This window comes from Pseudorca crassidens, chromosome 1 (assembly GCF_039906515.1).
Source record: "Pseudorca crassidens isolate mPseCra1 chromosome 1, mPseCra1.hap1, whole genome shotgun sequence".
NCBI lineage: Eukaryota > Metazoa > Chordata > Mammalia > Artiodactyla > Delphinidae > Pseudorca > Pseudorca crassidens.
Window position 1 is genome coordinate 123,817,231 of NC_090296.1, and position 23,403 is coordinate 123,840,633.

Consider the following 23,403-nt stretch of genomic DNA (forward strand, 5'->3'; position numbering starts at 1 on the left):
TAGGAAACTTAAATTTTAGAAAGGAAAACACTAGATGAATTTACTAATTTTACTCATTAGGTATACAGTTACCAATTTTCTCTTCCACTTATTAAAAACAGAAATTAGAAGATTGGATATTTTTTGAAGTCCAGTTATTTCTATTAGTACAATGTTGGAGTATTTCTTATATCCGTAAAAACAATCAGCAAGTTGACATCATATTTTTGCGTATAACGTAGCTACATTGCACATACACATAAAGTAATTGTTTGTATATAATATTAATAAATTTCATTTATAAGACCAACTTATAATTTTTAAAAGTATATCCCTCAAGATTTTGGTTTTATAAAATATGAAATGAAAAGTTCTGGTTTAATTCTTTATATTTAATGCTTTAACCTTTTGCATTTTAGTGTGAAAGTTGTGTTTTCAGACATAATGCAGATTTTTTAAAAATAAATTTGAGTTTAAGGGAAAACTCTTTTGTTCGTGTTTTTAAATATTTATTTATTTTTTTAGGCTGCACTAGGTCTTAGTTGTGGCACATGGGATCTTCGTTGCGGCATGTGGGATCTTTAGTTTCTGCATGTGGAGTTCTTAGCTGTGGCATGTGGACTCATAGTTGCAGCATGTAAACTCTTAGTTGAGGCATGCATGAGGGAATAGTTCCCCGGCCAGGGATTGAACCCAGACCCCCTGCATTGGGAGTGTGGAGTCTTAGCCAATGGACCACCAGGGAAGTCCCTGTTCATGTTTTTTATTGGAGAAAATTTTCTGTACCAGGTTTGATTGTTTTTTACTCTTGAGTTTTTCAGAGAGTATATAACTAAAAAAGTTTCTACATGTTATATTTAGTAATGAGAAATAGCTATAACCAGTTCATGAATAGTATGTTAGAAAGTAAAGACTATATTTAAAATTTAATTGCCCACCTGCAACAGTCTATGATCTGTCAGATGTGCTCTCATGAATTCAGTGCATTCCCTCTAGTTCTCAGGCCCCCTGCCAAAAAAAAAAGAAAGAAAAGAAATAGGGACACTTTTGTGTTACTACTTTAAAAAGGTTTTCTTCCCCTGGGTAGATACAGCTTGTTGTAGATATAAAGTTAGCATTGTGAGCTTATTAGTAACTTAGTTAACTATTAGGAATATTAGCATCTCTCCCCAGTGTTATCTAAACAGAAACTGCTTTAGCATTTCTTTTCTGCTCTCATTTACTGAACACTTTACTATGTACTAAACACTTTGCTAAGTACTTACCTGTGTTAATAATTTAGATCTCACAGCAAACTGGGTCTCTTTAAGGTAAAATGACTTGCCCAAGGCTATGTAAGTAGTGGTTACTAGAGCCTAGATCAGTGTAGTGTGTTCCATTTATCATAAAGAGTAGGGACCAGGGAGATGTTGTGTGAGCTCCCTGGGGGATGGGGATGAATTGAAAGAAATATATCAATACATCTAGTAATATGGTGAAAATTAGCTAAGTACTCCTAGTAGGCAAAAATACACAGGAAGTATATCACAGTATTTTAATGAAGTATCTTCTCCATTAATGATGATGATGATGATAATTATTGAGAATTTAGTATATGCCAACCCCTATGTAAGTGCTTTTCATGTATTATCTCATGTGTTCTTCACAATATCCTAAGAAATAAGCACTATTGTTACTTGTCTTCCAGAAAACTAAGTCACATATATAATATAACTAGACCAGGGTCACCCAGCTGGTAAATAATGTAATCAGGAAACAAAATCAGGGAATCTAATACAGTGTCCACTCTCTTACCCACTATGCTATATTACAATGCCTCTTTCTCCCTGCCACAAGCTTTTCTTCACTTAAGTCCTATATGGAAGCTTAGTTCAGAAATAAAATCTGTTAATTATGCTTTCTTCATCATGTTCTGTTATTTCTATAACCATGTCCAAACACAAGGCTTTAGAAGTGATTAACCATAAAATATGTATCAGGTTCTAATAAGATAGTATCTGCTTAAAATAGCATTTATTCTTTTTTAAATAAATTTATTTTATTTATTTTTAGCTGTGTTGGGCCTTCATTGCTGCGTGCGGGCTTTCTCTAGTTGTGGCGAGTGGGGGCTACTCTTCGTTGTGGTGCGCAGCCTTCTCATTGCGGTGGCTTCTCTTGTTGCGGAGCATGGGCTCTAGGCGTGTGGGCGTCAGTAGTTGCAGCACGCTGGCTCAGTAGTTGTGGCTCCGGGCTCTAGAGTGCAGGTTCAGTAGTCGTGGCGCACGGGCTTAGTTGCTCCGTGGCATGTGGGATCTTCCCGGACTAGGGCTCGAACCCATGTCCCCTGCATTGGCAGGAGGATTCTTAACCACTGCGCCACCAGGGAAGCCCAGCATTTATTCTTCTAATTATTTGTAACACTGGTAAATGACATATGAAAACCAGATAGTATTGGTATTTGATTTTATTTAAATTCTGAGAAGCATACCTAATGAGAAGCCAGGGATCTATTTGGCTTGAATATATAAGTATATGTCAAAGCTGTGTCACCTTTAATCATTTTCATCTTACACATAATTCTAACATCTTTTAAAATATTTCTGACATTAGGAACGTAAGAGAGCTCTAGAAGCAGAACGGCAGGCCCGTGTAGAAGAATTGTTAATGAAGAGGAAAGAACAAGAAGCTCGAATTGAGCAACAGAGGCAAGAAAAGGAAAAAGCCCGGGAAGATGCTGCCCGGGAAAGAGCTAGGTACTTCATTTGCTATCTTGATTTTGATCCTGATGAACATTTGCAGTGAGAGCATATTCAAATCAAGTCTTGAAGCTATTTGCCGTCATGTAGAATTTTTAGAAAGTGTTACATATACAGAAATGTTATACTGAATTTTGATTTCCAGGAATTAAGCCATCCTACTCAAAATGGAAAACTTTTGAAAATTTCTGTTGGATGGGAAACTTGATATTTCAAGATATTTTCAGTTGTAAGAAATAGAATTTGATTCTGGCTAACTTAAGCAAAGTAAATTTTAAGTAAAATATTGGGAGCGAAAGTGATAGGTGGTTAGATGACCAGGCTGGGACATGGTCAAGTATCAGATACTAGGTCCCAGGAGCCACGGCAGTGGTCTTTTGATAGAAACGGTCTGGTCAACATGTTGCCGCCCTGATTATGTTAAATGACACTCAGCCATCCCTACATTTTAAAATCACTTGTTTAAGATTCAAAGACCCAGGAAAAAGCATTTAATTGGCCAAATTGATTTGTGCTTTTTGATCTTGTTTGTGAAATCCTTTTATACCCTGTGTCATAAGATATTCTTCAAAATGTTATAGTTTTTCAGTTTGACACACATTTAGGTTTTAATTCCTTTTAAGATACCTTTTATGTATGGTATGAATCAAAAATATAAATTTATTTATTTGCATATAAATATCCATTTGTTGAACAGCCCCATTTGTTGAAGAGGGTAGCTTTTAAGAGACTATCCTTGCTGCCTGTTCACGGTCAATTAATCATAGATGTAAGGGTTTATTTCTGGACTCTGTCCTGTTCTTTTGATATCTACATGTCTATTCTTACTCCAGCACCACACTGTTTTAACTACTGTAGCTTTATAGCAAGTTTTGAAATCAATTAATGTAGGTTCTCTAATGTTGTTGTTCTCTTTCAGAATTGCTTTCCAAATAACTTTTTAGGGTAGGCTTGCCAGTTTCTAAAAAAAGAAAGCTTGCAAGCATTTTTATAGTAATGCCTTGAATCTATAAGTCATTGTGGGAAGAACTGCCATCTTTACAATATTGTATATGATCCATGAATATGGTATGTGTCTCTATCTGCTTTAATTTCTCTCAACAGTATTTTTTAGTTTTTAGAAAATAGGTCTTGCATTTCTTTTCTTAAATATTTTCCTAAGTACTCTTTTTGAAGCCATAGTGAATGGAGTTATTTTATTTCATTTTTGTTAGTATTTTTGCTAGTATGTAGAAATACAATCAATTTTTTATATATTTTATTTTATAATTTTTTATGATCTTGCGCAACTTTCCTATGCGTATTTTCCTATTAGTGTTTTCTTTTTTGCTGTTATTGTTCCTTAGGATATTTTACATAAAGGCTCATGTCCTCTGCAAATTGAGATTGTTTTACTTCTTGCTTTCTAATACAGATGTCTTTAATTTCTTTTTCTTGCCTTATTGCACTGACTAGATCCTACAATATAACATTAATAGAAGTTGTGACATTGTATATCCTTATTTTGTTCTTGATCTTAGGGGGAAAACATTCAGTCTTTCACTATTACGTATGATGTAGTTGTAGGTTTCTTATAAATCCTCATTATCAGGTTGAAGAAGTTCTCTTCTATTTCTAGTTTATTGAGAGTTTTTAGCATGCATGTACTTTAAATTTGGTTAAATAAATGCTTCTTTGGGGGCATTCACTGAGATGATCATGTAGCTTTCATTTTTTATTAATATGGTTTATTACATTAATTAATTTTTGGATATTAAACCAACTTTACATTCCTGGGTTAATTTGCACTTGGTCATAGTGTAAAATCATTTTTATGTGTTGTTGAATTCTTATTAAGGATGTATTCATAAGGGATATTGGTGTGTAATTTTCTTGTGATGTCTTTGTCTGGCTTTCATGTCATGGCAATCCTAGCCTCAGAGAATGTGATGGGAAGTGTTTTTTCCTCCACTATTTACAGAAACTCTTTGTGTAGGATTGTTACTTTTTCTTGCTAAATGTTCAATATACTAGTGAAGCCATCTGGGTTTGGAGTTATCTTTTGGGGAAGACTTTAAATTACCAAATAAATTTTTCTTAACATGTTATCAATCTATTGAGATTTTTCTGTTTCTTATTGAGTCAGCTTTGGTAATTTGTGTTTTTCTATGAATTTGTCCTTTTCATCTAAGTTGTGTATTTTTATAAAGTTGTTAATAGCTCCTTATAAGGATTTTAATTTTAACATGATCTGTAGTGATGTTCCTCCTTTCATTCCTTATTTGCTAATTTATGTCTCTCCTCTCTGTCTCTGTCTTTCTGTCTCTCTGTCTCTTGGTAGTCTAGCTAAAGGTTTGTACATTTTGTTGATCTTTCCAAAAAACCAGCTTTTGGTTTCTTTGAATTTCTACATTACGTTTCTGTTTTCTGTTACATTGATTTCCACTTTGATATTTATCATTTCTTTCCTTCTGCTTATTTTGGATTTGATTAGCTTTGCTTTTCCTACTTTTATAAAGTCAAAACTTAGTTGATTAATTTTAGATATTTCTGCATTTCTAATATAAGCATTTGAATTACCAGTTTTCTTCTTAGCACTTCTTTAATTTCATCTCATCAGTTTTGATACATTGTATTTTTATTTTCATTCAATTCAAGATTTTTTCTAATATTTCTTATGATTTCTGATTCCTGAGTTATTCAGAAGCATGTTATTTAGTTTCCAAATATTTGGAATGTCTCCCGTTTTTCTGTTTTCTAATTAAATATTTTGTGGTTGAAGAATGTTTTCTGTATGATTTCAGTCCTTCTAAATTTATTGAACTTATTACTTTATGGTCTTGAATGTAGACTATCCTAGGGAATGTTCTGTGTGCTCTTGGAAAATACGTGTATTCTGCTGTTTTGGATGAGTGTTCTCTAAATGTCAGTTAAATAAAGTTAGTTGATAGTGTTTAGTCGTCTGTATACTTACTGATTTTCTGTCTAGTTGTATTAATTCTTGAGATAGAGTTATTGAAATCTCCAAAAATAATTGCTGAATTGTCTATTTCTCTTTTCAGTTTTGACAGTTTTTTGCTTCATGTATTTTGGTGCCTTAGTATTACAGGCATGTAATTTATACTTACTATAACTCCTTGAAGTATTGACCCTTTTATCATTATGAAATATCCCTCATTGGGTTTTTAAAAAAATATTTCTTGTCTTAAAGTCAATTTTTTTTATGTTTTAAATATTGCCATGTTTATTGTTTATATGATATGTCTTTTTCTGTCTAAAGGGAAACATTTTTTTGTGTCTTTGTATCTAAAGTGTGTCACTTATATATAGTTGAGGTTTCTTTTTATATCTGGCCTTCTATTTTCTGCCTTTTGATTGTTTAGTCCATTCTTATTTAATGTAATTTATTGATATGACTGAATTTAATGTCTGCCATTTTGATATTTGTTTTCTGTATGTCTCAAGTTTTTTTTCTCCTTTACTGTCTTCTTTTTTGTTAAACCAGTACATTTTAAAAATTATTGATTTATTTAGTTTTGGCTGTGTTGGGTCTTCATTGCTGTGTGTGGGCTTTCTCTAGTTGCCGCCAGCAGAGGCCACTCTTCGTTGCGGTGCCTGGCCTTCTCATTGCAGTGGCTTCTCTTGTTGCGGAGCCCGGGCTTTAGGCGCCCAGACTTTGGTAGTTGTGGTGCACAGGCTTAGTTGATCTGCGGCATGTGGGATCTTCCCAGACCAGGGCTCAAACGTGTGTCCCCTGCATTGGCAGGGGGATTCTTAACCACTGTGCCACCAGGGAAGTCCCTCAACCAGTACTTTTTAGGGCATCATTTACATTTTTCTCTTGATTTTAAAAACTGTATTACTTTAGTTATTTGCTTAGTGTTTGCTTTCTTTATTACAGTATTCATCTTGACTTATCACAAACTACTTCACGTTAAAATTAACTTAATTTTGGTAAAATAGAACAACTTTGTTCCAATATAGCACTATGTCTTTTTCTTCTTGTATTGTCATATATATTACATCTATATATGTCATAAACTCAACAATATAGTGTTACGATTTTTTAAATGCAGTCCCACATTTTTCAAAGGAATTAGAATAATAGAGAAAATGTATTTGTAGATTCCTTTATATTTATCCTCTTATTTATCATTTCCTGTGTATTTCATTTCTTTCTGTGGATTCAAGTTACCCTTTGGCATATCTTTTTAGCTAGATGGACTTCCTTCAGTATTTCTTGTAAGGCAGGTTTGCTTTCATTGAATTATCTTGGTGTTTGCTTATCTGGGAATATTTTTATTTTGGCTTCCTTTTGAATGGTAGTTTTAATGGATTTAGAATTCTTGGTTTTTCTTTCAGTACTTTGAATCTTCTTACTTTTGTTGTTTCTCATGAAAAGTCAGCCATTAATCATACTGTTTTTCCTCTGTATATGGTGAGTTGTTGGGGGTTTTTTCCTGTTTTCAAAATTTTCTTTTTGACTTTGTTTTTCACCAGTAGGTTGGTTCTCTTCATGATTATCCTACTCTGTACATTAATGCTTTTCATAAAATTTGGAAAGTGGCCACTATTTCTTCAGATATTTAATTGTCATTTCTCTTCAGGTTCTTCTGAGTTGTAACAGTTTCTCAGACTTTCCATGGTTTTGATGACCTTGACAGTTCTGAGTAGTGGTTAGGTATTTTGTAGACTTTTCCTCTCTTAAGATTTGTCTGATGTTTTTCTCATGGTTAGACTGAGGTTATGGGTTTTGGGAGGAAGAGCACAGAGGTGAATGTGAATTACCATTTTTAAAATGTCTAAGGTTCATACTGTCACCTTGACTTATCACTGATTTTGTTAACCTTGATCACCTGGCTAAGGTAGTATTTGTCAGATTTCTCCACTGTATAGTTTAAAAATTTCCCTATGCTGTCCTCCTTGGAAGCAAGCCTATGCTGAAGAGATGGGGAGTTATTCTCTACCTCCTTGAGACACGAATTCATACATAAATTATTTGCAGTTCTTCTGTACAGGATATTTGTTCTCCCATTTATTTATTAAATTCCTTTGTTATGTCAACGGGAACTCGTTTATATTTGTATTATACTATGGGTTACAAACCAGTATTATGGTATTTATTTTGTTGCTCAAATTGTTTCACCTTTGGACATTGGAAGCTTTTTCGTTTGACCCCTGCTTGCCTTTGACATACTTCATCATTTTGTTTTTTTGAGTACTTCCTTACTTCCTGGCACTGCAAGATGCTTCAAATTCATCTTATATTTTCCCTGCTCCATCCCTAGAAAGCCATTTGTTTAAGGACTCCTAGTTCCTTTCGTTGGAAAGTTCTTAAAAAACGTTTTCTCTTTCTCTGTTGAGATTCTCTATCTGTTGAATCATTGTCACAATATTTTTCCTTAGGTTGGCATACTTTCTTTTAATTCTTATAATGTATTTATAATACCAAATAAATCTAGCATATGGCCTCATTCAGAGAGTTTCATTTGACTGCATTTTTCTTAAACATGGTCATACTTCTTTGTATGTCTTATAATTTGTTTGTGATTGATTCCTCTCGTATTCTCTTTGTCTTTGTGAATTTTTGCCTTTTCTATTCCTTTCATATTGTTTTATAGGTTTTTGGAAGGGAAAAGAGATAAATATATATTTTCAATATACCATATTTAAATGACAGCCCAGAGCTAGTACTTAAACCCATTCTTGGGTCCAGAAACCTACTTTTATAAATAATAATGTCTGTTGCTTCCCAAATGTTTAATGAGCAATAATATATCTGAGACTTAATAGGCATTCAGAAAAAAATAATTTAAAAAACTCTCTAGAACATATAAGCCTATGTGTCCTAATTGTATTTTTTTAACCTCATGAAATTTGTTACTCCAAGCAGTTGAGTTTATAATTTTTAAATATCTTCTTATAGAGACAGGGAAGAACGATTGGCAGCACTCACAGCTGCTCAACAAGAAGCTATGGAAGAGCTACAGAAAAAAATTCAGCTCAAGGTAGGAATATTATATATTTTAATTTGAAATTTTAGAGCTATTTTAATGTAGCATGAGATTAAAATTTTATCGATTTAATTAATTGTATAAAAACTGAATTAGGGGCTTCCCTGGTGGCACAGTGGTTGAGAGTCCGCCTGCCGATGCAGGGGACACGGGTTCGTGCCCCGGTCCGGGAAGATCCCACATGCCGCGGAGTGGCTGGGCCTGTGAGCCATGGCCGCTGAGCCTGCGCGTCCGGAGCCTGTGCTCCGCAACGGGAGAGGCCACAACAGTGAGAGGCCCACGTACCACAAAAAAAAAAAAAAAGAAAAAACTGAATTAGGGCTTCCTTGGTGGCGCAGTGGTTAAGAATCCACCTGCCAGTGTAGGGGACATGGGTTCAAGCCCTGGTCCGGGAAGATCCCACATGCCACGGAGCAACTAAGCACGTGCGCCACAACTACTAAGCCTGCTCTTTAGAGCCCGGAGCCACAACTACTGAAGCCCGTGCACCTGGAGCCTGTGCTCCGCAACAAGAGAAGCCACTGCAATGAGAAGCACACGCACTGCAACAAAGAGTAGCCCCCACTCGCCACAACTAGAGAAAGCCCACATGCAGCAACAAAGACCCAATGCGGCCAAAAATAAATCAATAAAATAAATAAATTTATTAAAAAAAGAAAAGAATCAGTCATATTTCTTTTTTAAAAAACTGAATTAATTTGTATTCCTAATATCAGTATTTGGAGAATAAGACATGTGGTTTTGGCTATGATCAATTCCAACTCAACTATCTGAAAACTGAAATTATTTTAGTAAGATAAAGCAATTGACAGAAAAAATGTAAAGGAATTTTAGCATTTCTTGATTTTAGTAATTAATTTGTTAATGACTTGAAGACATTGCTACTAGCTTTCTTATATTCATAGACTTAATTATTTAGAAATAAACTAAAAGATTATTTCAATGTTTATGAATTGCACAGTTGTTGCTTGGGAGATTATGATAAGCTGATATTTTCTAGAAAATCTTTACCATTAGTAGTTTCTAGCAGTATGAATATTTTACATTGTGTCACAATTATTTACATGTTGGGTTTTCACAGGGGTAGTAAATTCCAGGGAGTAGAGAACACTATTTTACTATTTGCATAGCTCTAGAACTTTATCATGTATTTAAATTTAATGCAGCAAATATTTATTGAGTCTTGTGCTAGGCATGGGGATACAGAGATGAGTAAGACATGGTTCTCAGTTTCAAGAACTCAATCTAGTGTGAGATTCAGATGCTAAGCAGATAATTTCCATATGGATAGAGTGCTATGGAGTGCTATGAAAGTACAGAGGAGGATACTAAGCTAACATGAAGAATTTCAGAAGTCAGGGAAATAATTTTAGAGAATAATTTGTGAGCTGAATCTTGAAAGAAAGACGAATTGAATAGGTAGATGGGTGGGATGGCATCCAGCCGTATGAAGTGGTATGAGCACAAAGTCAGAAGTCTGAAATAGTGCTTTTTAGTTGGTTTATTTTTTGTTTTCTGGGAAGTCACTGGAGTCGATGTGGGTAAAGGTCTGTGTCATGATGGGCCTTGTGTGCTGTGAGGATGAGCTTGGTCTTTACCAGTGGGGCAACATTTCCCATAGTGTGTTCCAGGAAGTGCTTCTCAAAAGTATGTTGTCGTCAAATAAGTGTGTAAAATGTTGCTTAGTGTAAGCTAGGTTTATTGAGTCATAATGCACAGTGACAAGCTGGAGTAAGTAAGTAGCTTTAACTTAATATTTTCCAAGTTTATTTGACCATAGAACCTCTTCCACAAAATATCAACACTTATTAATAACCCACAGTGTAATTCCATGAAGTACACTTTAGGAAATGTTACTGTGCATGTAGGAGATATTAAAGGGCTTTATGTAGATTCTTGTCCTCACTGTCCAAGTTAATACTGAATTAAGACATTTTGTTATATTAGAAAGTTTAATGGAAATATTACTTTTTCAAGTTCTCAGTATAACTTGAATAAATTTCTGTATTCTCACACTTCGACTTCATTTACAGCATGATGAAAGCATTAGAAGGCACATGGAACAGATTGAGCAAAGAAAAGAAAAAGCTGCTGAGTTAAGCAGTGGACGACATGCAAATACTGATTATGCCCCCAAATTGACCCCTTATGAAAGAAAGAAGCAGTGTTCTCTCTGCAATGTCCCGGTAGGTTGTCAGTATCAGTATTTTTACGATACGTTATAATTTATTTACTAAAGTTTATTAAACTATGGAAATATATTCTCCCACTCTTTTAAAAGTCATACTAAGGCATCTGCTGACTACCATGGATTTCTTTCATGATTTTTATGCAAAGTAAGTAAGTAGTACAAAAATAGTATCAGCAGTTAGGAGTAGCAGTGCAAAGAACCAAAGCATGCAGTTGCTGCTAAAATGGATGTATACCTGCTTAATGATAGCCCAAGTCAATATTTTTGGGTATTATGACCACAGAAGAAAAGGAACATTTTCAGTGCTGAAACTTGATACTTAGAAGAAATGATACTCTGTTAAGGTTGGCTTTGATGACATGCCTTTTTGACCATGTGTCTTCTGGATCAGAGGTCCCCAACCTTTTTGGCACCAGGGACCAGATTTTGTGGAAGACAGTTTTTCCACGGACGGGGGAGGGGGGATGGTTCAGGTGGTAACGGAAGCGACAGGGATCGGCAGATGAAGCCGCTTGCTCGCTGGCCGGTCACCTGCCGCCTTTCACCTCCTGCTCTGCGGCCCAGTTCCTAAGAGGTCCAGTAACGGTCCGCGAACCCGGGGTTGGGCACTCCTGTTCTAGAGGATTCTCATAATTGTATTCTAAAGAAAATATTTTTAAGACTAATATGTAAATGCTAGAGTGATCGCAACTTGCATATAGTATACTGGATAGAATGTGTAATATTTAAAGTAAGATATAATTATATGTTCATTACATTGCTCTGATTTTATGCTTTTAGATCTCTTCAGAGGTGTATCTTTTTAGCCACATTAAAGGAAAAAAACACCAGCAAGCTGTGAGAGAAAATAGCAGCATCCAAGGGCGTGAACTTTCAGATGAGGAAGTGGTAAGCTTTAATTTTGTTCTTTTATTGAGTACCTTCTATGTTCTTTTCTATTATGAAGAAATCCATGTTCATATGTATTTCTGTGATTATTTAAAACTATATTTAATATTTAATAACTACTACAATATAGTATACAAATGTCCTTATCTTAGTATATATATTAAAAGAAACATAGAAATAAGAATTTAATACTGTTCATATAATTTCAGTGCAAAAAAAGGTTTATGGTATTTTAATAATTTAAAAATATTAATAATTTAAATTTTTTAATAATTTTATTTAGTGATGTTCTATGTTTCTTGGAAAACAGTTAACAATATAAAAATCATATAAGTTGATAATTTTGTATCAGTACAATACTTAGAAATTTTTGGAAATGCATTATGTATCTACCTATAATTGCTATTTACATGGAATTTAGATTTGTATAAGTAGTTTTATAAATGTTTTTCACTCGACTGTTATTGAGATATGTATGACATTACTAATCTCTGAATTTGTTGGTTCTATTTTTAATAGAAAATTTCTAAACATACCCAAAGATGAGAAATTCATGTTTGTCAAGCATCTTTTAAGATGTCCAGGAAAGGTTATTGTGGTTCTTTGAGGGCAGTACTTGTGTGTATGTGCACATGTGTGTTTAACTCTTTTTTGAAGTAGAGCATATATTAATAGAATACACAAATTTAAAGTATATAGCTTGATGAATTTTTACATTTGTTCCACTCATATCAGCACATAAATAATTCCTTGAACCCCAGAAGGCTCCCTCATGCCCCATCTCAGTCAGGCCCCCAAAAGGTAACTGTTCTCTGACTACTAGCACAATCAATTAGTCTTGCCTGTTCTTGAACTTCATATAAATGATATCATACAGTATGTACTTTTTGTACCTGGCTTCTTTCACTCATCCTTAAGTCTGTGAGATTGATCCCTAATATTTATATGAAGCTATAGTTCATTCTTTTTCTTGGGTTTTTGTCAGTGCTCTCCAGGCAAAGACCATCAGGAACACATCTACAGTTGAATAAAATTAGGTTTATTGACTTGTTAAAAGAAGGGAAAATGCACACTATGGGAAGTTATAGTTTCTCAATAATGTGTTAGAAAGGACTTATTATAGGATTTGGATCTTTGCTAGGTGATCTGGAGGTTGGGGGGAGTGTTCAAGGACGTGGGACTTTGCTCTGGAATGGATGCTGTCAGGAAGCAGGGGTAATTCTGTGGATGGTTCTTAATAAATCTTACCTAGGTCGGAGGAACAAAGCTGCTGTTTTCTCCTAAGTTTCTGGATATGACCAGTGTTTGAGGGGAAATTGCACATGGTTAATTTGGCTCACTTCTTTATGATTCCTCCTTTTAAGGATTTTTGCCCCTCAAGTTCCAACTATTTTGACAGCTCTAAACCAAATTCTGTCTCCTCAGCTTAGTAAGACTGCCACTTTCACCTTGCACTGTTCTCTCATGCCAAAAATTGGCATAAGCCCTTAGGGAAAAATCCAGAGTGAATGTGGAGCTCGCCTCATGTGCTTCCCTCCTTTTAGGGATCATGGTCTCTCAAGTTCTGGCTGTGTTGGCTGTTCTTTAATGCCTTTAAATAGATGTTTTGTATATTTTGTGCAACTTTTGGAGTTGGAAGATTAGTCCAGTATAAGCCAGTCACTGTGGCTGAAATTGGAAGTCTTTAAATGTTTAATTTCTCTAGTAGCCATTGTTTGACATAATGCTTGACACATAGTATGGTATTTAATAAGAACTCATTTAGTTGAGTTGAACTGAAAGGTTATACAGAATGGCTTTAGGTACCATTAATAAAGGTGAAATAAAAAATGGAACTAATCATCTATTTAGTTTACCTGAAATAATTTTTTTGCCTTTTAATCAAATCGTATGGGTATTTTAAGAGAGAGTAACATGGAATTTTTTTTTTTTTAACTTGAATCATTCATGTGATTATCCCCATTCTCTACTTAAGTTTACTGTTTAGAGCTAGAGTCAAGTTTATGTGTGTTCCACTATGAAAAAAAATTCTCAATTGCTTCATTAATTAGAATTTAATTATTCCCATTATAAAGGAAATTCTTCCACTTATAAAAATTGTTTGTAACTAAGTTCTCTTAATAAAAAAAACTAAATATATTATTCAATTTACAAAAAAATATTTTAAATTTTTGTGGAGCACTGCTATTATGTAAACTGGAATCTAAATTTTATGTGTTTTTATCTCAATGGAGAAGTAGAGAAGGAAAGAATATTTAATTCATGTACTTTGGAAGAAAAATGTGTAATATTATCTAACTTTTTTAGCTACTAAAGCATAGTTTGATGTTTAGCTGTTGTGGTTTGAGATTTGATCGATGTATTCATTTTGTGTACTGTTTCAATATAAAAGTATTAAATTTTCTTTAAGTTCTCAATTCATGTAGTTATTCTTGGTTATAGCCCATTTTTCCTGAAAACAAGTGTGCAATGTAGTTGTGTAATACAGAAAGGCAATTTTATATTTACACACACACGTCATTTTTAATCAGCAAAGGTATCTATAGTAAACATACTTGTTCTACTTAAAGTTATTACTTGTCATCTGTGATGTCTTTATATTATATACACTTTATCTGTGACCCTTCTTCTTTGACATATAAGATTTTATTTATACCACCTCTGACCTAATAAAATTGGACCTTTGACCTTATGCACTTGACATATCAGATAACTTACTCTTGATCTCTGACACATTTTGTTTCAAGCCTGTTAAACATAATAGGTAGCTGCCCAGCAAGAAAGGTTTAATGTTTTGTGTTTTTATTGTAATTTGACCAGGAAATTTTTCTTATGTTTCTTGAGACTTCACAAAAAGAGCTGTTACATGTTTGATTTTTTTTCTCTTTCATCATCCTAGAATGCAAACGATAAAAGTACGTGATTTTTAAAGGTCAAAAGAAACTGGTGCTAGTTTAAATACATTCCAAAATTTAATTTTTCAGCACATTACTAGAGAAATAGTAAAGTATTAGTTTTAATTAAAACTCTGATTTCTTTTGTGATCCTGTTTTCACACTGAGGAAGCTGATAGTGATTTTTGTAGGACTTGCATAAAGTACATTTAATTCCATGTAGAAAATGAAATTAAAAAGGTTTAAAAAAATTTTTTTAAGTTATCCATTTCTGTGTTTGTGAGACTTCTTGGCCCTAAAAGCATATACATTATACCTGTTTGTCAACCATGTTATTTAAATATAGAGAAAATAATAGTTTATTTTCATTTAATTCATGGAAAGTATGAAAACAACTTTTATGAAGAATCTTAAGTTATAATTTAGTGAATGTTTACAACCAAGTGTGATTTTACAAATCCCAAATTAGTGTTTCTGCTTGGAAAATTATGCTAATTAGGTGATTGAAGGAAAAAATGAAAATTTTAATTAGTAAAAATACAAAGATATCACTGTATTTAATGGGATATAAGCCAATCTCTTTGGCTAGAGTGTGCCTGGCATTGATGTGGAAGAAGTAGTAAAGGGCTTCCCTGATGGCACAGTGGTTAAGAATCCACCTGCCAATACAGGGGACACGGGTTCGAGCTCTGGTCTGGGTAGATCCCACTTGCCGCAGAGCAGCTAAGCCCGTGTGCCACAACTACTGAGCCTGCGCTCTAGAGCTCGCAAGCCACAACTACTGAAGCCCTTGTGCCACAACTACTGAAGCCCACGCGCCTAGAGCCCGTGCTCCTCAACAAGAGAAGCCACCGCAATGAGAAGCCCGCGCACCACAAGGGAGAGTAGCCCCCGCTCACCGCAACTACAGAAAGCCCGCGCACAGCAACGAAGACCCAACGCAGCCAAAAATAAATTAATTAATTAAAAAAAAAAAGAGGTAGTAGATGTCTCCCAGAATTGATGGCAGTCTGAGAAATAGTAGATAACTCCGTAATTCCTAATAGATTCGTTTTCTTTTTACCTTGGTTATTACATTTGTAGAAGCACAAGTATTTACTCTCTTTTAATAATCATGTTAGGAAAATATCTTCTTTGCCTTTCAACAGAAAATCAAGTCAAATTAAAAAACTAGAACTCATTTAGAATGGATCTTCATTTCCCCCCAATACTTCAATAAGTACATTTTATGTTAGTTTGAGAAATGATGTAAAAACATCTTACCCTTTCTTATAGGACATAGTTTCCATTGCCTTCATTTTCTGTTTAATAGGCTGGGAAAATTTTTATAGTTGTGTGTGTATATAATTCACACACACATATAGCTGATTGTTAATGTGTATATTTCTTCTCACTTTTGGAATTCTTATGGTGGTAAATTCACTTGCATTGTACCTGGGATTTGCAGAGAATATGTAGCTATCTATCTATAGCCGATTTAGTCTTCTTCGTTGGTTCAAGGAAGAAATTTTTTTTTTTAAAGGAAGAAATTTTAAGTAGGCAACCAGTTTATTTTAAACATTAGTTTGATCTGGTAATTTAATTAGTTTCCATAGTTAGTACCCAGCCTCTTTTATAACAATCCTTGGTCCCCATCCTCTTGCTTATTTCCTTAAGATGGCATCTTTGCGTATCGAAGTAAGAGTATGGCATATGTAACCCCATGTTAGGAGGAAAAGTTGGGATCGTACTACATCGTATCTTTGTCTTTTCTGATTTCCAGTGTGAGTTTCTTGTTTACCTGTTCACTTAGTTTACTTAGGGCCACCGATCTGGAAGGGTGGCTAGTGAACTCTTGATCTATTCTTTCCACTTGGACGGTGTTTCAGTGGAGCATCAGCCATTTATTTACCTCCTCCTGATCAGGCCACCCCTCAGTTCTCTCTGTTTTCATATCTCTGAGACTTTACCATAACCTCCATTCTGGCCCCTGGCATCCTACTGGCTTCTGTCACATAAGAACTAAGGGCATTTGGGGAAAGCTAAACCACACAGCATGGCCATATTAATGGACCATACCCTATTTGGTGCCAGGGACACCTAGAGAGACAGTTTCTTTTGAGAATCAAAATAATACTTTTGTCATTACTCTGATTTAGCTAACACACCTATCTCCCTTGGGACACACTTTTTTTTCCTCCTTTCATCTCCAAACTTTTTTGGCTAGAAAGAAGTAAAATTTACTTTAACCTCTCTTTCCTCCTTATTCTAACCAAGTAACTAAGCCTTAAGGTTGCAAAAGGGAACTTTCTCTGTACTTTGAAGTAAATGCTATAGGAATCCTCCAAGCTTGATTATTGACATGCTAAAGGGCAAAGTAAATAAATTTATTAAACCTCAGGATATTAACTTGGCTTATAAAACTCTTCTCTTGCTTCATATATCTGTTCTGCATATTTAAAGTTGATTATAAGGTGCTTTTTTTCTTTTATTTATTTTGGAACAAATTCTAATCACCTGTCTAGCTGGGTTGAAATGGGCAAAGGCCATGTGCTAAGGAAGGTAAAATGGATAATCACATTAATAATTTTGAAATAGTGCTCCAGTGATACCTGTTTCTCATGCTTCTTCTAATGTTACGTGTTGTGCTTTCACTGCTAATCACTGTCTCAGTATTTCTTCCATTGATCTTTGCTTTTAAACAGTTGCTCTATTATAAAATGCATTTTTAAATAGGTAACAAATAACTGCAGTTTAGAAACTTAAACTATTTAGTTTTGGATAAAATTTCATTCTGTGACTCTTAGCTCTCAAAATACCGTTAACCTGTACAAATGTGAAAAGCCATTTCAACCATATTTTCCTGCATGAGTCCTTGGTGCGTGTATACTGTAACACATGCTACTTTTCTTTTGCATCATGGTGGTTGCCTAAATTTCATAGTTTACTTAAACTAATTAAGATTAGTTTTTCCTTTTGGCATCTGCTTATTTGAGGTTTAGAATGGAGTTTTCTAGATGATATGTTAAGTGTTGTACTTTTTTTAATATAAATTATTTATTTATTTATTCATTTTTGGCTGTGTTGGGTCTGTTGCTGCGCATGGGCTTTCTCTAGTTGCGGTGAGCAGGCGTTATTATTCGTTGCGGTGCGTGGGCTTCTCATTGCGGTGGCTTCTCTGTGGAGCATGGGCTCTAGGCATGAGGGCTTCAGTAGTTGTGACACATGGGCTCAGTAGTTGTGGCTTGCTGGTTCTAGAGCTCAGGCTCAGTAGTTGTGGCACACGGGCTTAGTTGCTGCACAGCATGTGGGATCTTCCTGGACCAGGGCTGGAGCCCGTGTCCCCTACATTGGCAGGTGGATTTCTAACCACTGCACCACCAGGGAGGTCCCTATAATATGTTTTTGGCAGTTATTTGCAACAGGTATCCATTGCCTTTAAGAAGTTAATTACATACCTAAACGCTATTGTTTTATAAAAGACAACTCTTAAACTCCTTAAACTCTTAATCCAGATCATGGTAGCTAGGAATGACTAGAACCGTGGCTAGTTCTATACATTCACAGAGTATAGGCTGATACTTTCCCATCTGGCTCTTAAGTGTCAATTACAAGGAGCTGCAGAATTGTGTCCATGGGCGATGTTAAAAGATCGGAGCAACTGTGATCACCATTTCTCAGCTGCTGTCTTTCAGTTGGATGATGGAGGATCTGAAACAGGGTTACAGTGAGACAAATTTATACAGCTCAAGCTGCTTCTACTTGAATATGCTGTAAAAGTTTTATAATATGTATTTCTTTATATAGAAATTTTATGCCTGCATAATCTTAAAATCCATAGTATGACGATTTCATGTGGGAGGGATAAAGGAAATGAAAGATTTATTGATAGTTTATGAGAGGGAACATTGCTGCCCTAATGAGGATAGATGACAAATTTAGCATTTTACATGCCTAATTTAGATAATTCTTCTAATTTTCCTTAATAAATAAGTGATTATAAATGCTTTTACTTTAATTAAGACTTTATTAGGTTCTTTATCTGAAATTCAGTGGCCAGTGTTTTAGTTCCAAAGTAGATATTCATAGAGGAGCAGGGAACACCTATCTCTGATCAAACTTACTGAGTTTTAGTAATAATTATTCTGTCACTTTGGCTTCTCTTGCAGTTGGCAGAGTAGGCACATCTGTTGTGTTAGGAAAATCACAAAGCTATAAAGCAAAATTGTCACAGTCCCGTAGTTTGGTCCTCTCTCTCAAAAAAATTTTATTTAGATTATGAAGTATCTTAGCATAAAGAATTTTTAAAAGAATAGATACATGTATATGTATAACTGAATCACTTTGCTGTACACCTGAAATTAACACAACACTGTTAATCAACTATACTCCAATATAAAATAAAAATAAAGTGGCCTAGTTTAAAATTACATTGAAGAAATTTTTATAAAGTGAAAAAGTTTTAGATATATATATTATTATATTATGTGAAAATTTCAGTCATGTAAATTTAATATTTCATTCCTTCTAGATAATTTATATATATTACTTGATGCAAAGATAAAATATATTACTTTTTCTCCCATATTTCACTAGTGTTGCTGAATTTTCTTTTTAAATATTAAAATTTTACACCAAAAAAAGAAGAAAGTAATGTAGTAAACCCCATATTCCTGTCACCTGGATAATTAGGTGATAACACTTCTTTATTTTCTTTACATTTGGAAGGATAGGGGAATACATGAGATACAAAGTGTGGGTGGGAGGACCGGGTTCCAGGAGTAGAGCTTAAGTCCTTATGTTTCACAATGAAAAGTCAATAGATACTCCTAAAATTGAAAACTGAAGAAGTAGCAACACAAAATATATTAAGGAGTATAGAGAAAAAATGATAAAATAACCAGCTAAAATCATTGCCTCTGGATTGAGGAAAGAAGTGGGGGAACCAGTAGGAAACTACTTTCCTTGAACTATTGACTGTGTAAATTATGTGTATGGGTAACTTTGATAAAAGCAAAAGCATTTTAAAAAATTAAAAAAGAAATAGAACAATGGAGATGTGTCCCTGTTGCTCCAGAGTCTTCTGTGCCCCTTTTTTGCTTTTTCTTGATTCAAGGTTAAAATTAGATAAATGAATGCATCTGCAACCATAAAAGACCATTATGGTGAAGTTGGGTATTTTGGCTTGTTACATCCTTAGTTCTTTATTCTTTTAAATTGTTGCAATATCCTTTGATGCCATTATAAAAGACAAAATACTAGATTCCATTTTGACCACTTTGATGAGATTTGCTCAGATAGGTGCATGTATTCTTAATTTCAAGTTGGCTTTTTAGCTTTTTGGCATTGTAGAACAAGTGAATTAAAGCATGTACAATTGACTCTTGCCAGGGTTTCATCTGTGTTAACCATGCTATAGGATTTGGGGTACAGAGTGACCTTAGATTTATGCTGGTAACTAGTTCAGTAACTTGGCATTTTAAGCTGAATGAAATTAAGACTTTTTTTACCCTGTTTATTTTCTGATTTGGAGTTTTAACAATTTACAAGTTTTTATAAATGGCTCTCATCAAGGTAAGGAAGTTCCCTAGTTTTGTAAGGTCTTAAAAAAATAAGTAGGTATTTTTATTGAAATTTTTTTCTGGATCTTATGGAAAGGTCACTTTTTCCTATATTTTATTTTATTTATTTATTTTTTTGGCCACACTGCACGCCTTGTGGGATCTTAGGTCGCCCACCAGAGATCAAACCCGGGCCCTCGGCAGTGAAAGCGTGGAGTCTTAACCACTGGACCACCAGGGAATTCCCTCCCTTAATTAATTTATTTATTTTTTTATTATTTTTTTTGTTTTTTTTGCAGTACACGGGCTTCTCACTGTTGTGGCCTCTCCCGTTGCGGAGCACAGGCTCCGGACGCGCAAGCCCAGCGGCCATGGCTCACAGGCCCAGCCGCTCCGCGGCATGTGGGATCTTCCCGGACCGGGGCACGAACCCGTGTCCCCTGCATCGGCAGGCGGACTCTCAACCACTGCGCCACCAGGGAAGCCCTCCCTTAATTTTTTTAATGTGATATATTACATTAATGACTTTTCTGTTATTAAACTTATTTGGTCTTGATTTAAAGATACGTAGTTGAGGGGGGAGAGGCCACAGCAGTGAGAGGCCCGCATACCGAAAAAAATAAAAAGATATGTAGTTGAATTTGTTTTGCAAATATTTTAGTTAGATTTTCCTAATTTTCCTTTCTCAAGATTATATTAGCTTCATAATATAAGCTAACAAGTTTTTCCTTTCTTTTTAAACTCCTGGGATAGGTTGCATAAAATAGAAATAATCTTTTCTTTGAAGGTTTTGTTTAACGTGTCTATAAAATTATATGTTCTTAGTATATGTTTTTTCTGAAAAATTATTTTCTGTTTTTTATTTGTGGTAAAATACACGAGTTAAAATTTATCATCCTATCCATTTTTAAGTGTACAGTTCAGTGGCATTAAGTACATTCACGTTGTATGCCATCACCAACATCCAGCCACAGAAATCTTTTCATTGTGCAAACTGAAACTCTTTACCCTTTAAACAATAACTCCCCATTCTCCCTCCCCCCAGGCCTTGGCAATCACCATTCCTTCTGTCTCAGGATTTGACTACCACACACACCTCACACAAATGGAATCCTATAGTATTTGTTTTTTTGTGACTGGCTTATTTCACTCAGCGCAAGATTCAACCATGTTGTAGCATATGTCAGAATTTCCTTCCTTTTTAGGGCAGAGTAATATTCCATTGTATGTATATACCACATCTTGTTTATCCATTTATGTGTTGATAGACACTTGATTTGCTTCCACCATTTGGCTACGGCAAATAATGCTGCTATGGACATGTACAAATATCTGTTTGAATGCTTGCTTTCAATTATTTGTATGTATACCCAGAAGTAGATTTCTGGATCGTACTGTGATTGTATTTTTAATTTTTTGAGGACACTAAACTTTTTTTCACAGTAGCTGTACAGTTTTACTTTCCCATAAACTGCTCAAGGGTACCAATTTCTCCACATCCTTGCCAACATTGTTATTTTATGTTTTTTTGGTAGTAGCTATCCTAATGAGTTGGTCAGATTCTAAATTAGCAATTATTTATTTGAGTGTATTTTGATTTTCTATGATTTACTACATCTATTTTGGTAAATTTTCATTTACTAGGAAATTATATGTTTTCTTAAGTTTTCAATGGTCTTGGAAAAACATTTTTGATAGTATTCTTTGTGATTTTTAAAGGAATCTTTAACTGTGTCTCCTTTTTCATTTCTAACATTTAAAATTTGTGCCTATATTTTTTAAAAAATGTTTATTTATTTATTTATTTGGCTGCATTGGGTCTTAGTTGCGGCATGAGTATGCGGGATCGTTTTAGTTGCGACAGGCAGGATCTTTTAGTTGCGACAGGCGGGATCTTTTAGTTGTGGCATGTGGGATCTAGTTCCCTGAACAGGGATTGAACCCAGGCCCCCTGCATTGGGAGCGTGGAGTCTTAGCCACTAGACTACCAGGGAAGTCCTGTGCCTATATTTTTTTTCTTGATCTTTCTTGTCATGAGTTTGTCTATTAGTATTTCTAAAGATTTGGTTTTTAGTTTTGTTGATCCTATCGCTTCTTTGTTTTTTACTCAGTAAATGTCATTTCTTGGTTTTATTATTTCATTTTTACTTCTTTCTCTGAGTTTATTTTTGCCAGTCTTTTTCTAACTCCTTAAGGTGAATGCTTTGCTCATTAATTTTTAGCCTTTTTTCCTAAAGATATTAATCTCTAAGGCCTTTTTTGATACAATATATTTTCATTATTACTCACTTCTAAATATTTTCTAATTTCCTTCAGAATTTTTTCTTTTATCCATTGGTTGTTTAGAACATTGACTTGAAATTTCCAAACATAAGAGTTTTGTCTGTTGATTTCTACATTAATTACAGTAAGATCAGAGAATGTAGTCTTTTGAAATCCTTTGAAATCTGAAGTAGCATAGCACAGGGTAAGATTTTGTAAATGTTCTGTGCCTGAAGAGAAATTGTATTTTCTAGTTACCTATTCTATCAAGCATATTAGTCATGATATTACAATATTCTATATCTATATTGAGTTTTGTCTACTTTCAATTACTGATTGAGGAGATTAAAGTCTCTCACTATGATCATAAATTTATTTTTTCTTGTTCCAGCCATTTTTGCTTCATATATTTTGAGGCTACGTTACTAAGAGCATACAAGTTTACAATTGTATATCTTCCAATGTATTCAGCCTTTTACTATATGAAATGGCTCTGTAGCATGAGTAATGCTATAGGTGAATAGTTTTCCTTTTTATCTGCAGGTGCTTTCTGGTTTTAACATCAAGTTCATAACAGATTCACAAAATAAATTGGCTTTTTTTTCTACCTCTGAAGAATTTTCTTGAAGTCTTATTTTGTTTGACAGTAGTATACATATACTAGATTTCATTTATTTAGTATATGCATGGTGTATCTTTTTCTACTTTAAAATATTTTGGTGAAATTCATTATGTAACAGAAGAGTACATAAGATGTATATATACTGTTTGTAGAATAATAATAGAACAACTGTCTTTGTGCCTACTACTCAGGTTAGTAAGAATCTCCCAGTAGGAAATTTTGTTTGTTTGTATGTGCTTTTGTTTATGAAAGATATTTTCACTGGGTAGACATTTGCAATTTTACATTTATTTTCTCCA

At 34.3% G+C, this 23,403-nt stretch overlaps 1 protein-coding gene across 6 annotated transcripts in view; it reads left to right on the forward strand.

The window, feature by feature from the left end:
* The window catches only part of SCAPER (S-phase cyclin A associated protein in the ER), a 492,749-nt gene that overhangs the window by 184,698 nt on the left and 284,648 nt on the right, over positions 1-23,403 (forward strand). For all 6 annotated transcript variants that reach the window (XM_067754830.1, XM_067754870.1, XM_067754881.1 and 3 more), the window contains exons 17-20: positions 2,569-2,711; positions 8,620-8,701; positions 10,741-10,893; positions 11,679-11,786. In XM_067754830.1, the coding sequence (XP_067610931.1) occupies positions 2,569-2,711; positions 8,620-8,701; positions 10,741-10,893; positions 11,679-11,786 (486 nt within the window). The remainder of the gene's footprint in view (positions 1-2,568; positions 2,712-8,619; positions 8,702-10,740; positions 10,894-11,678; positions 11,787-23,403) is intronic.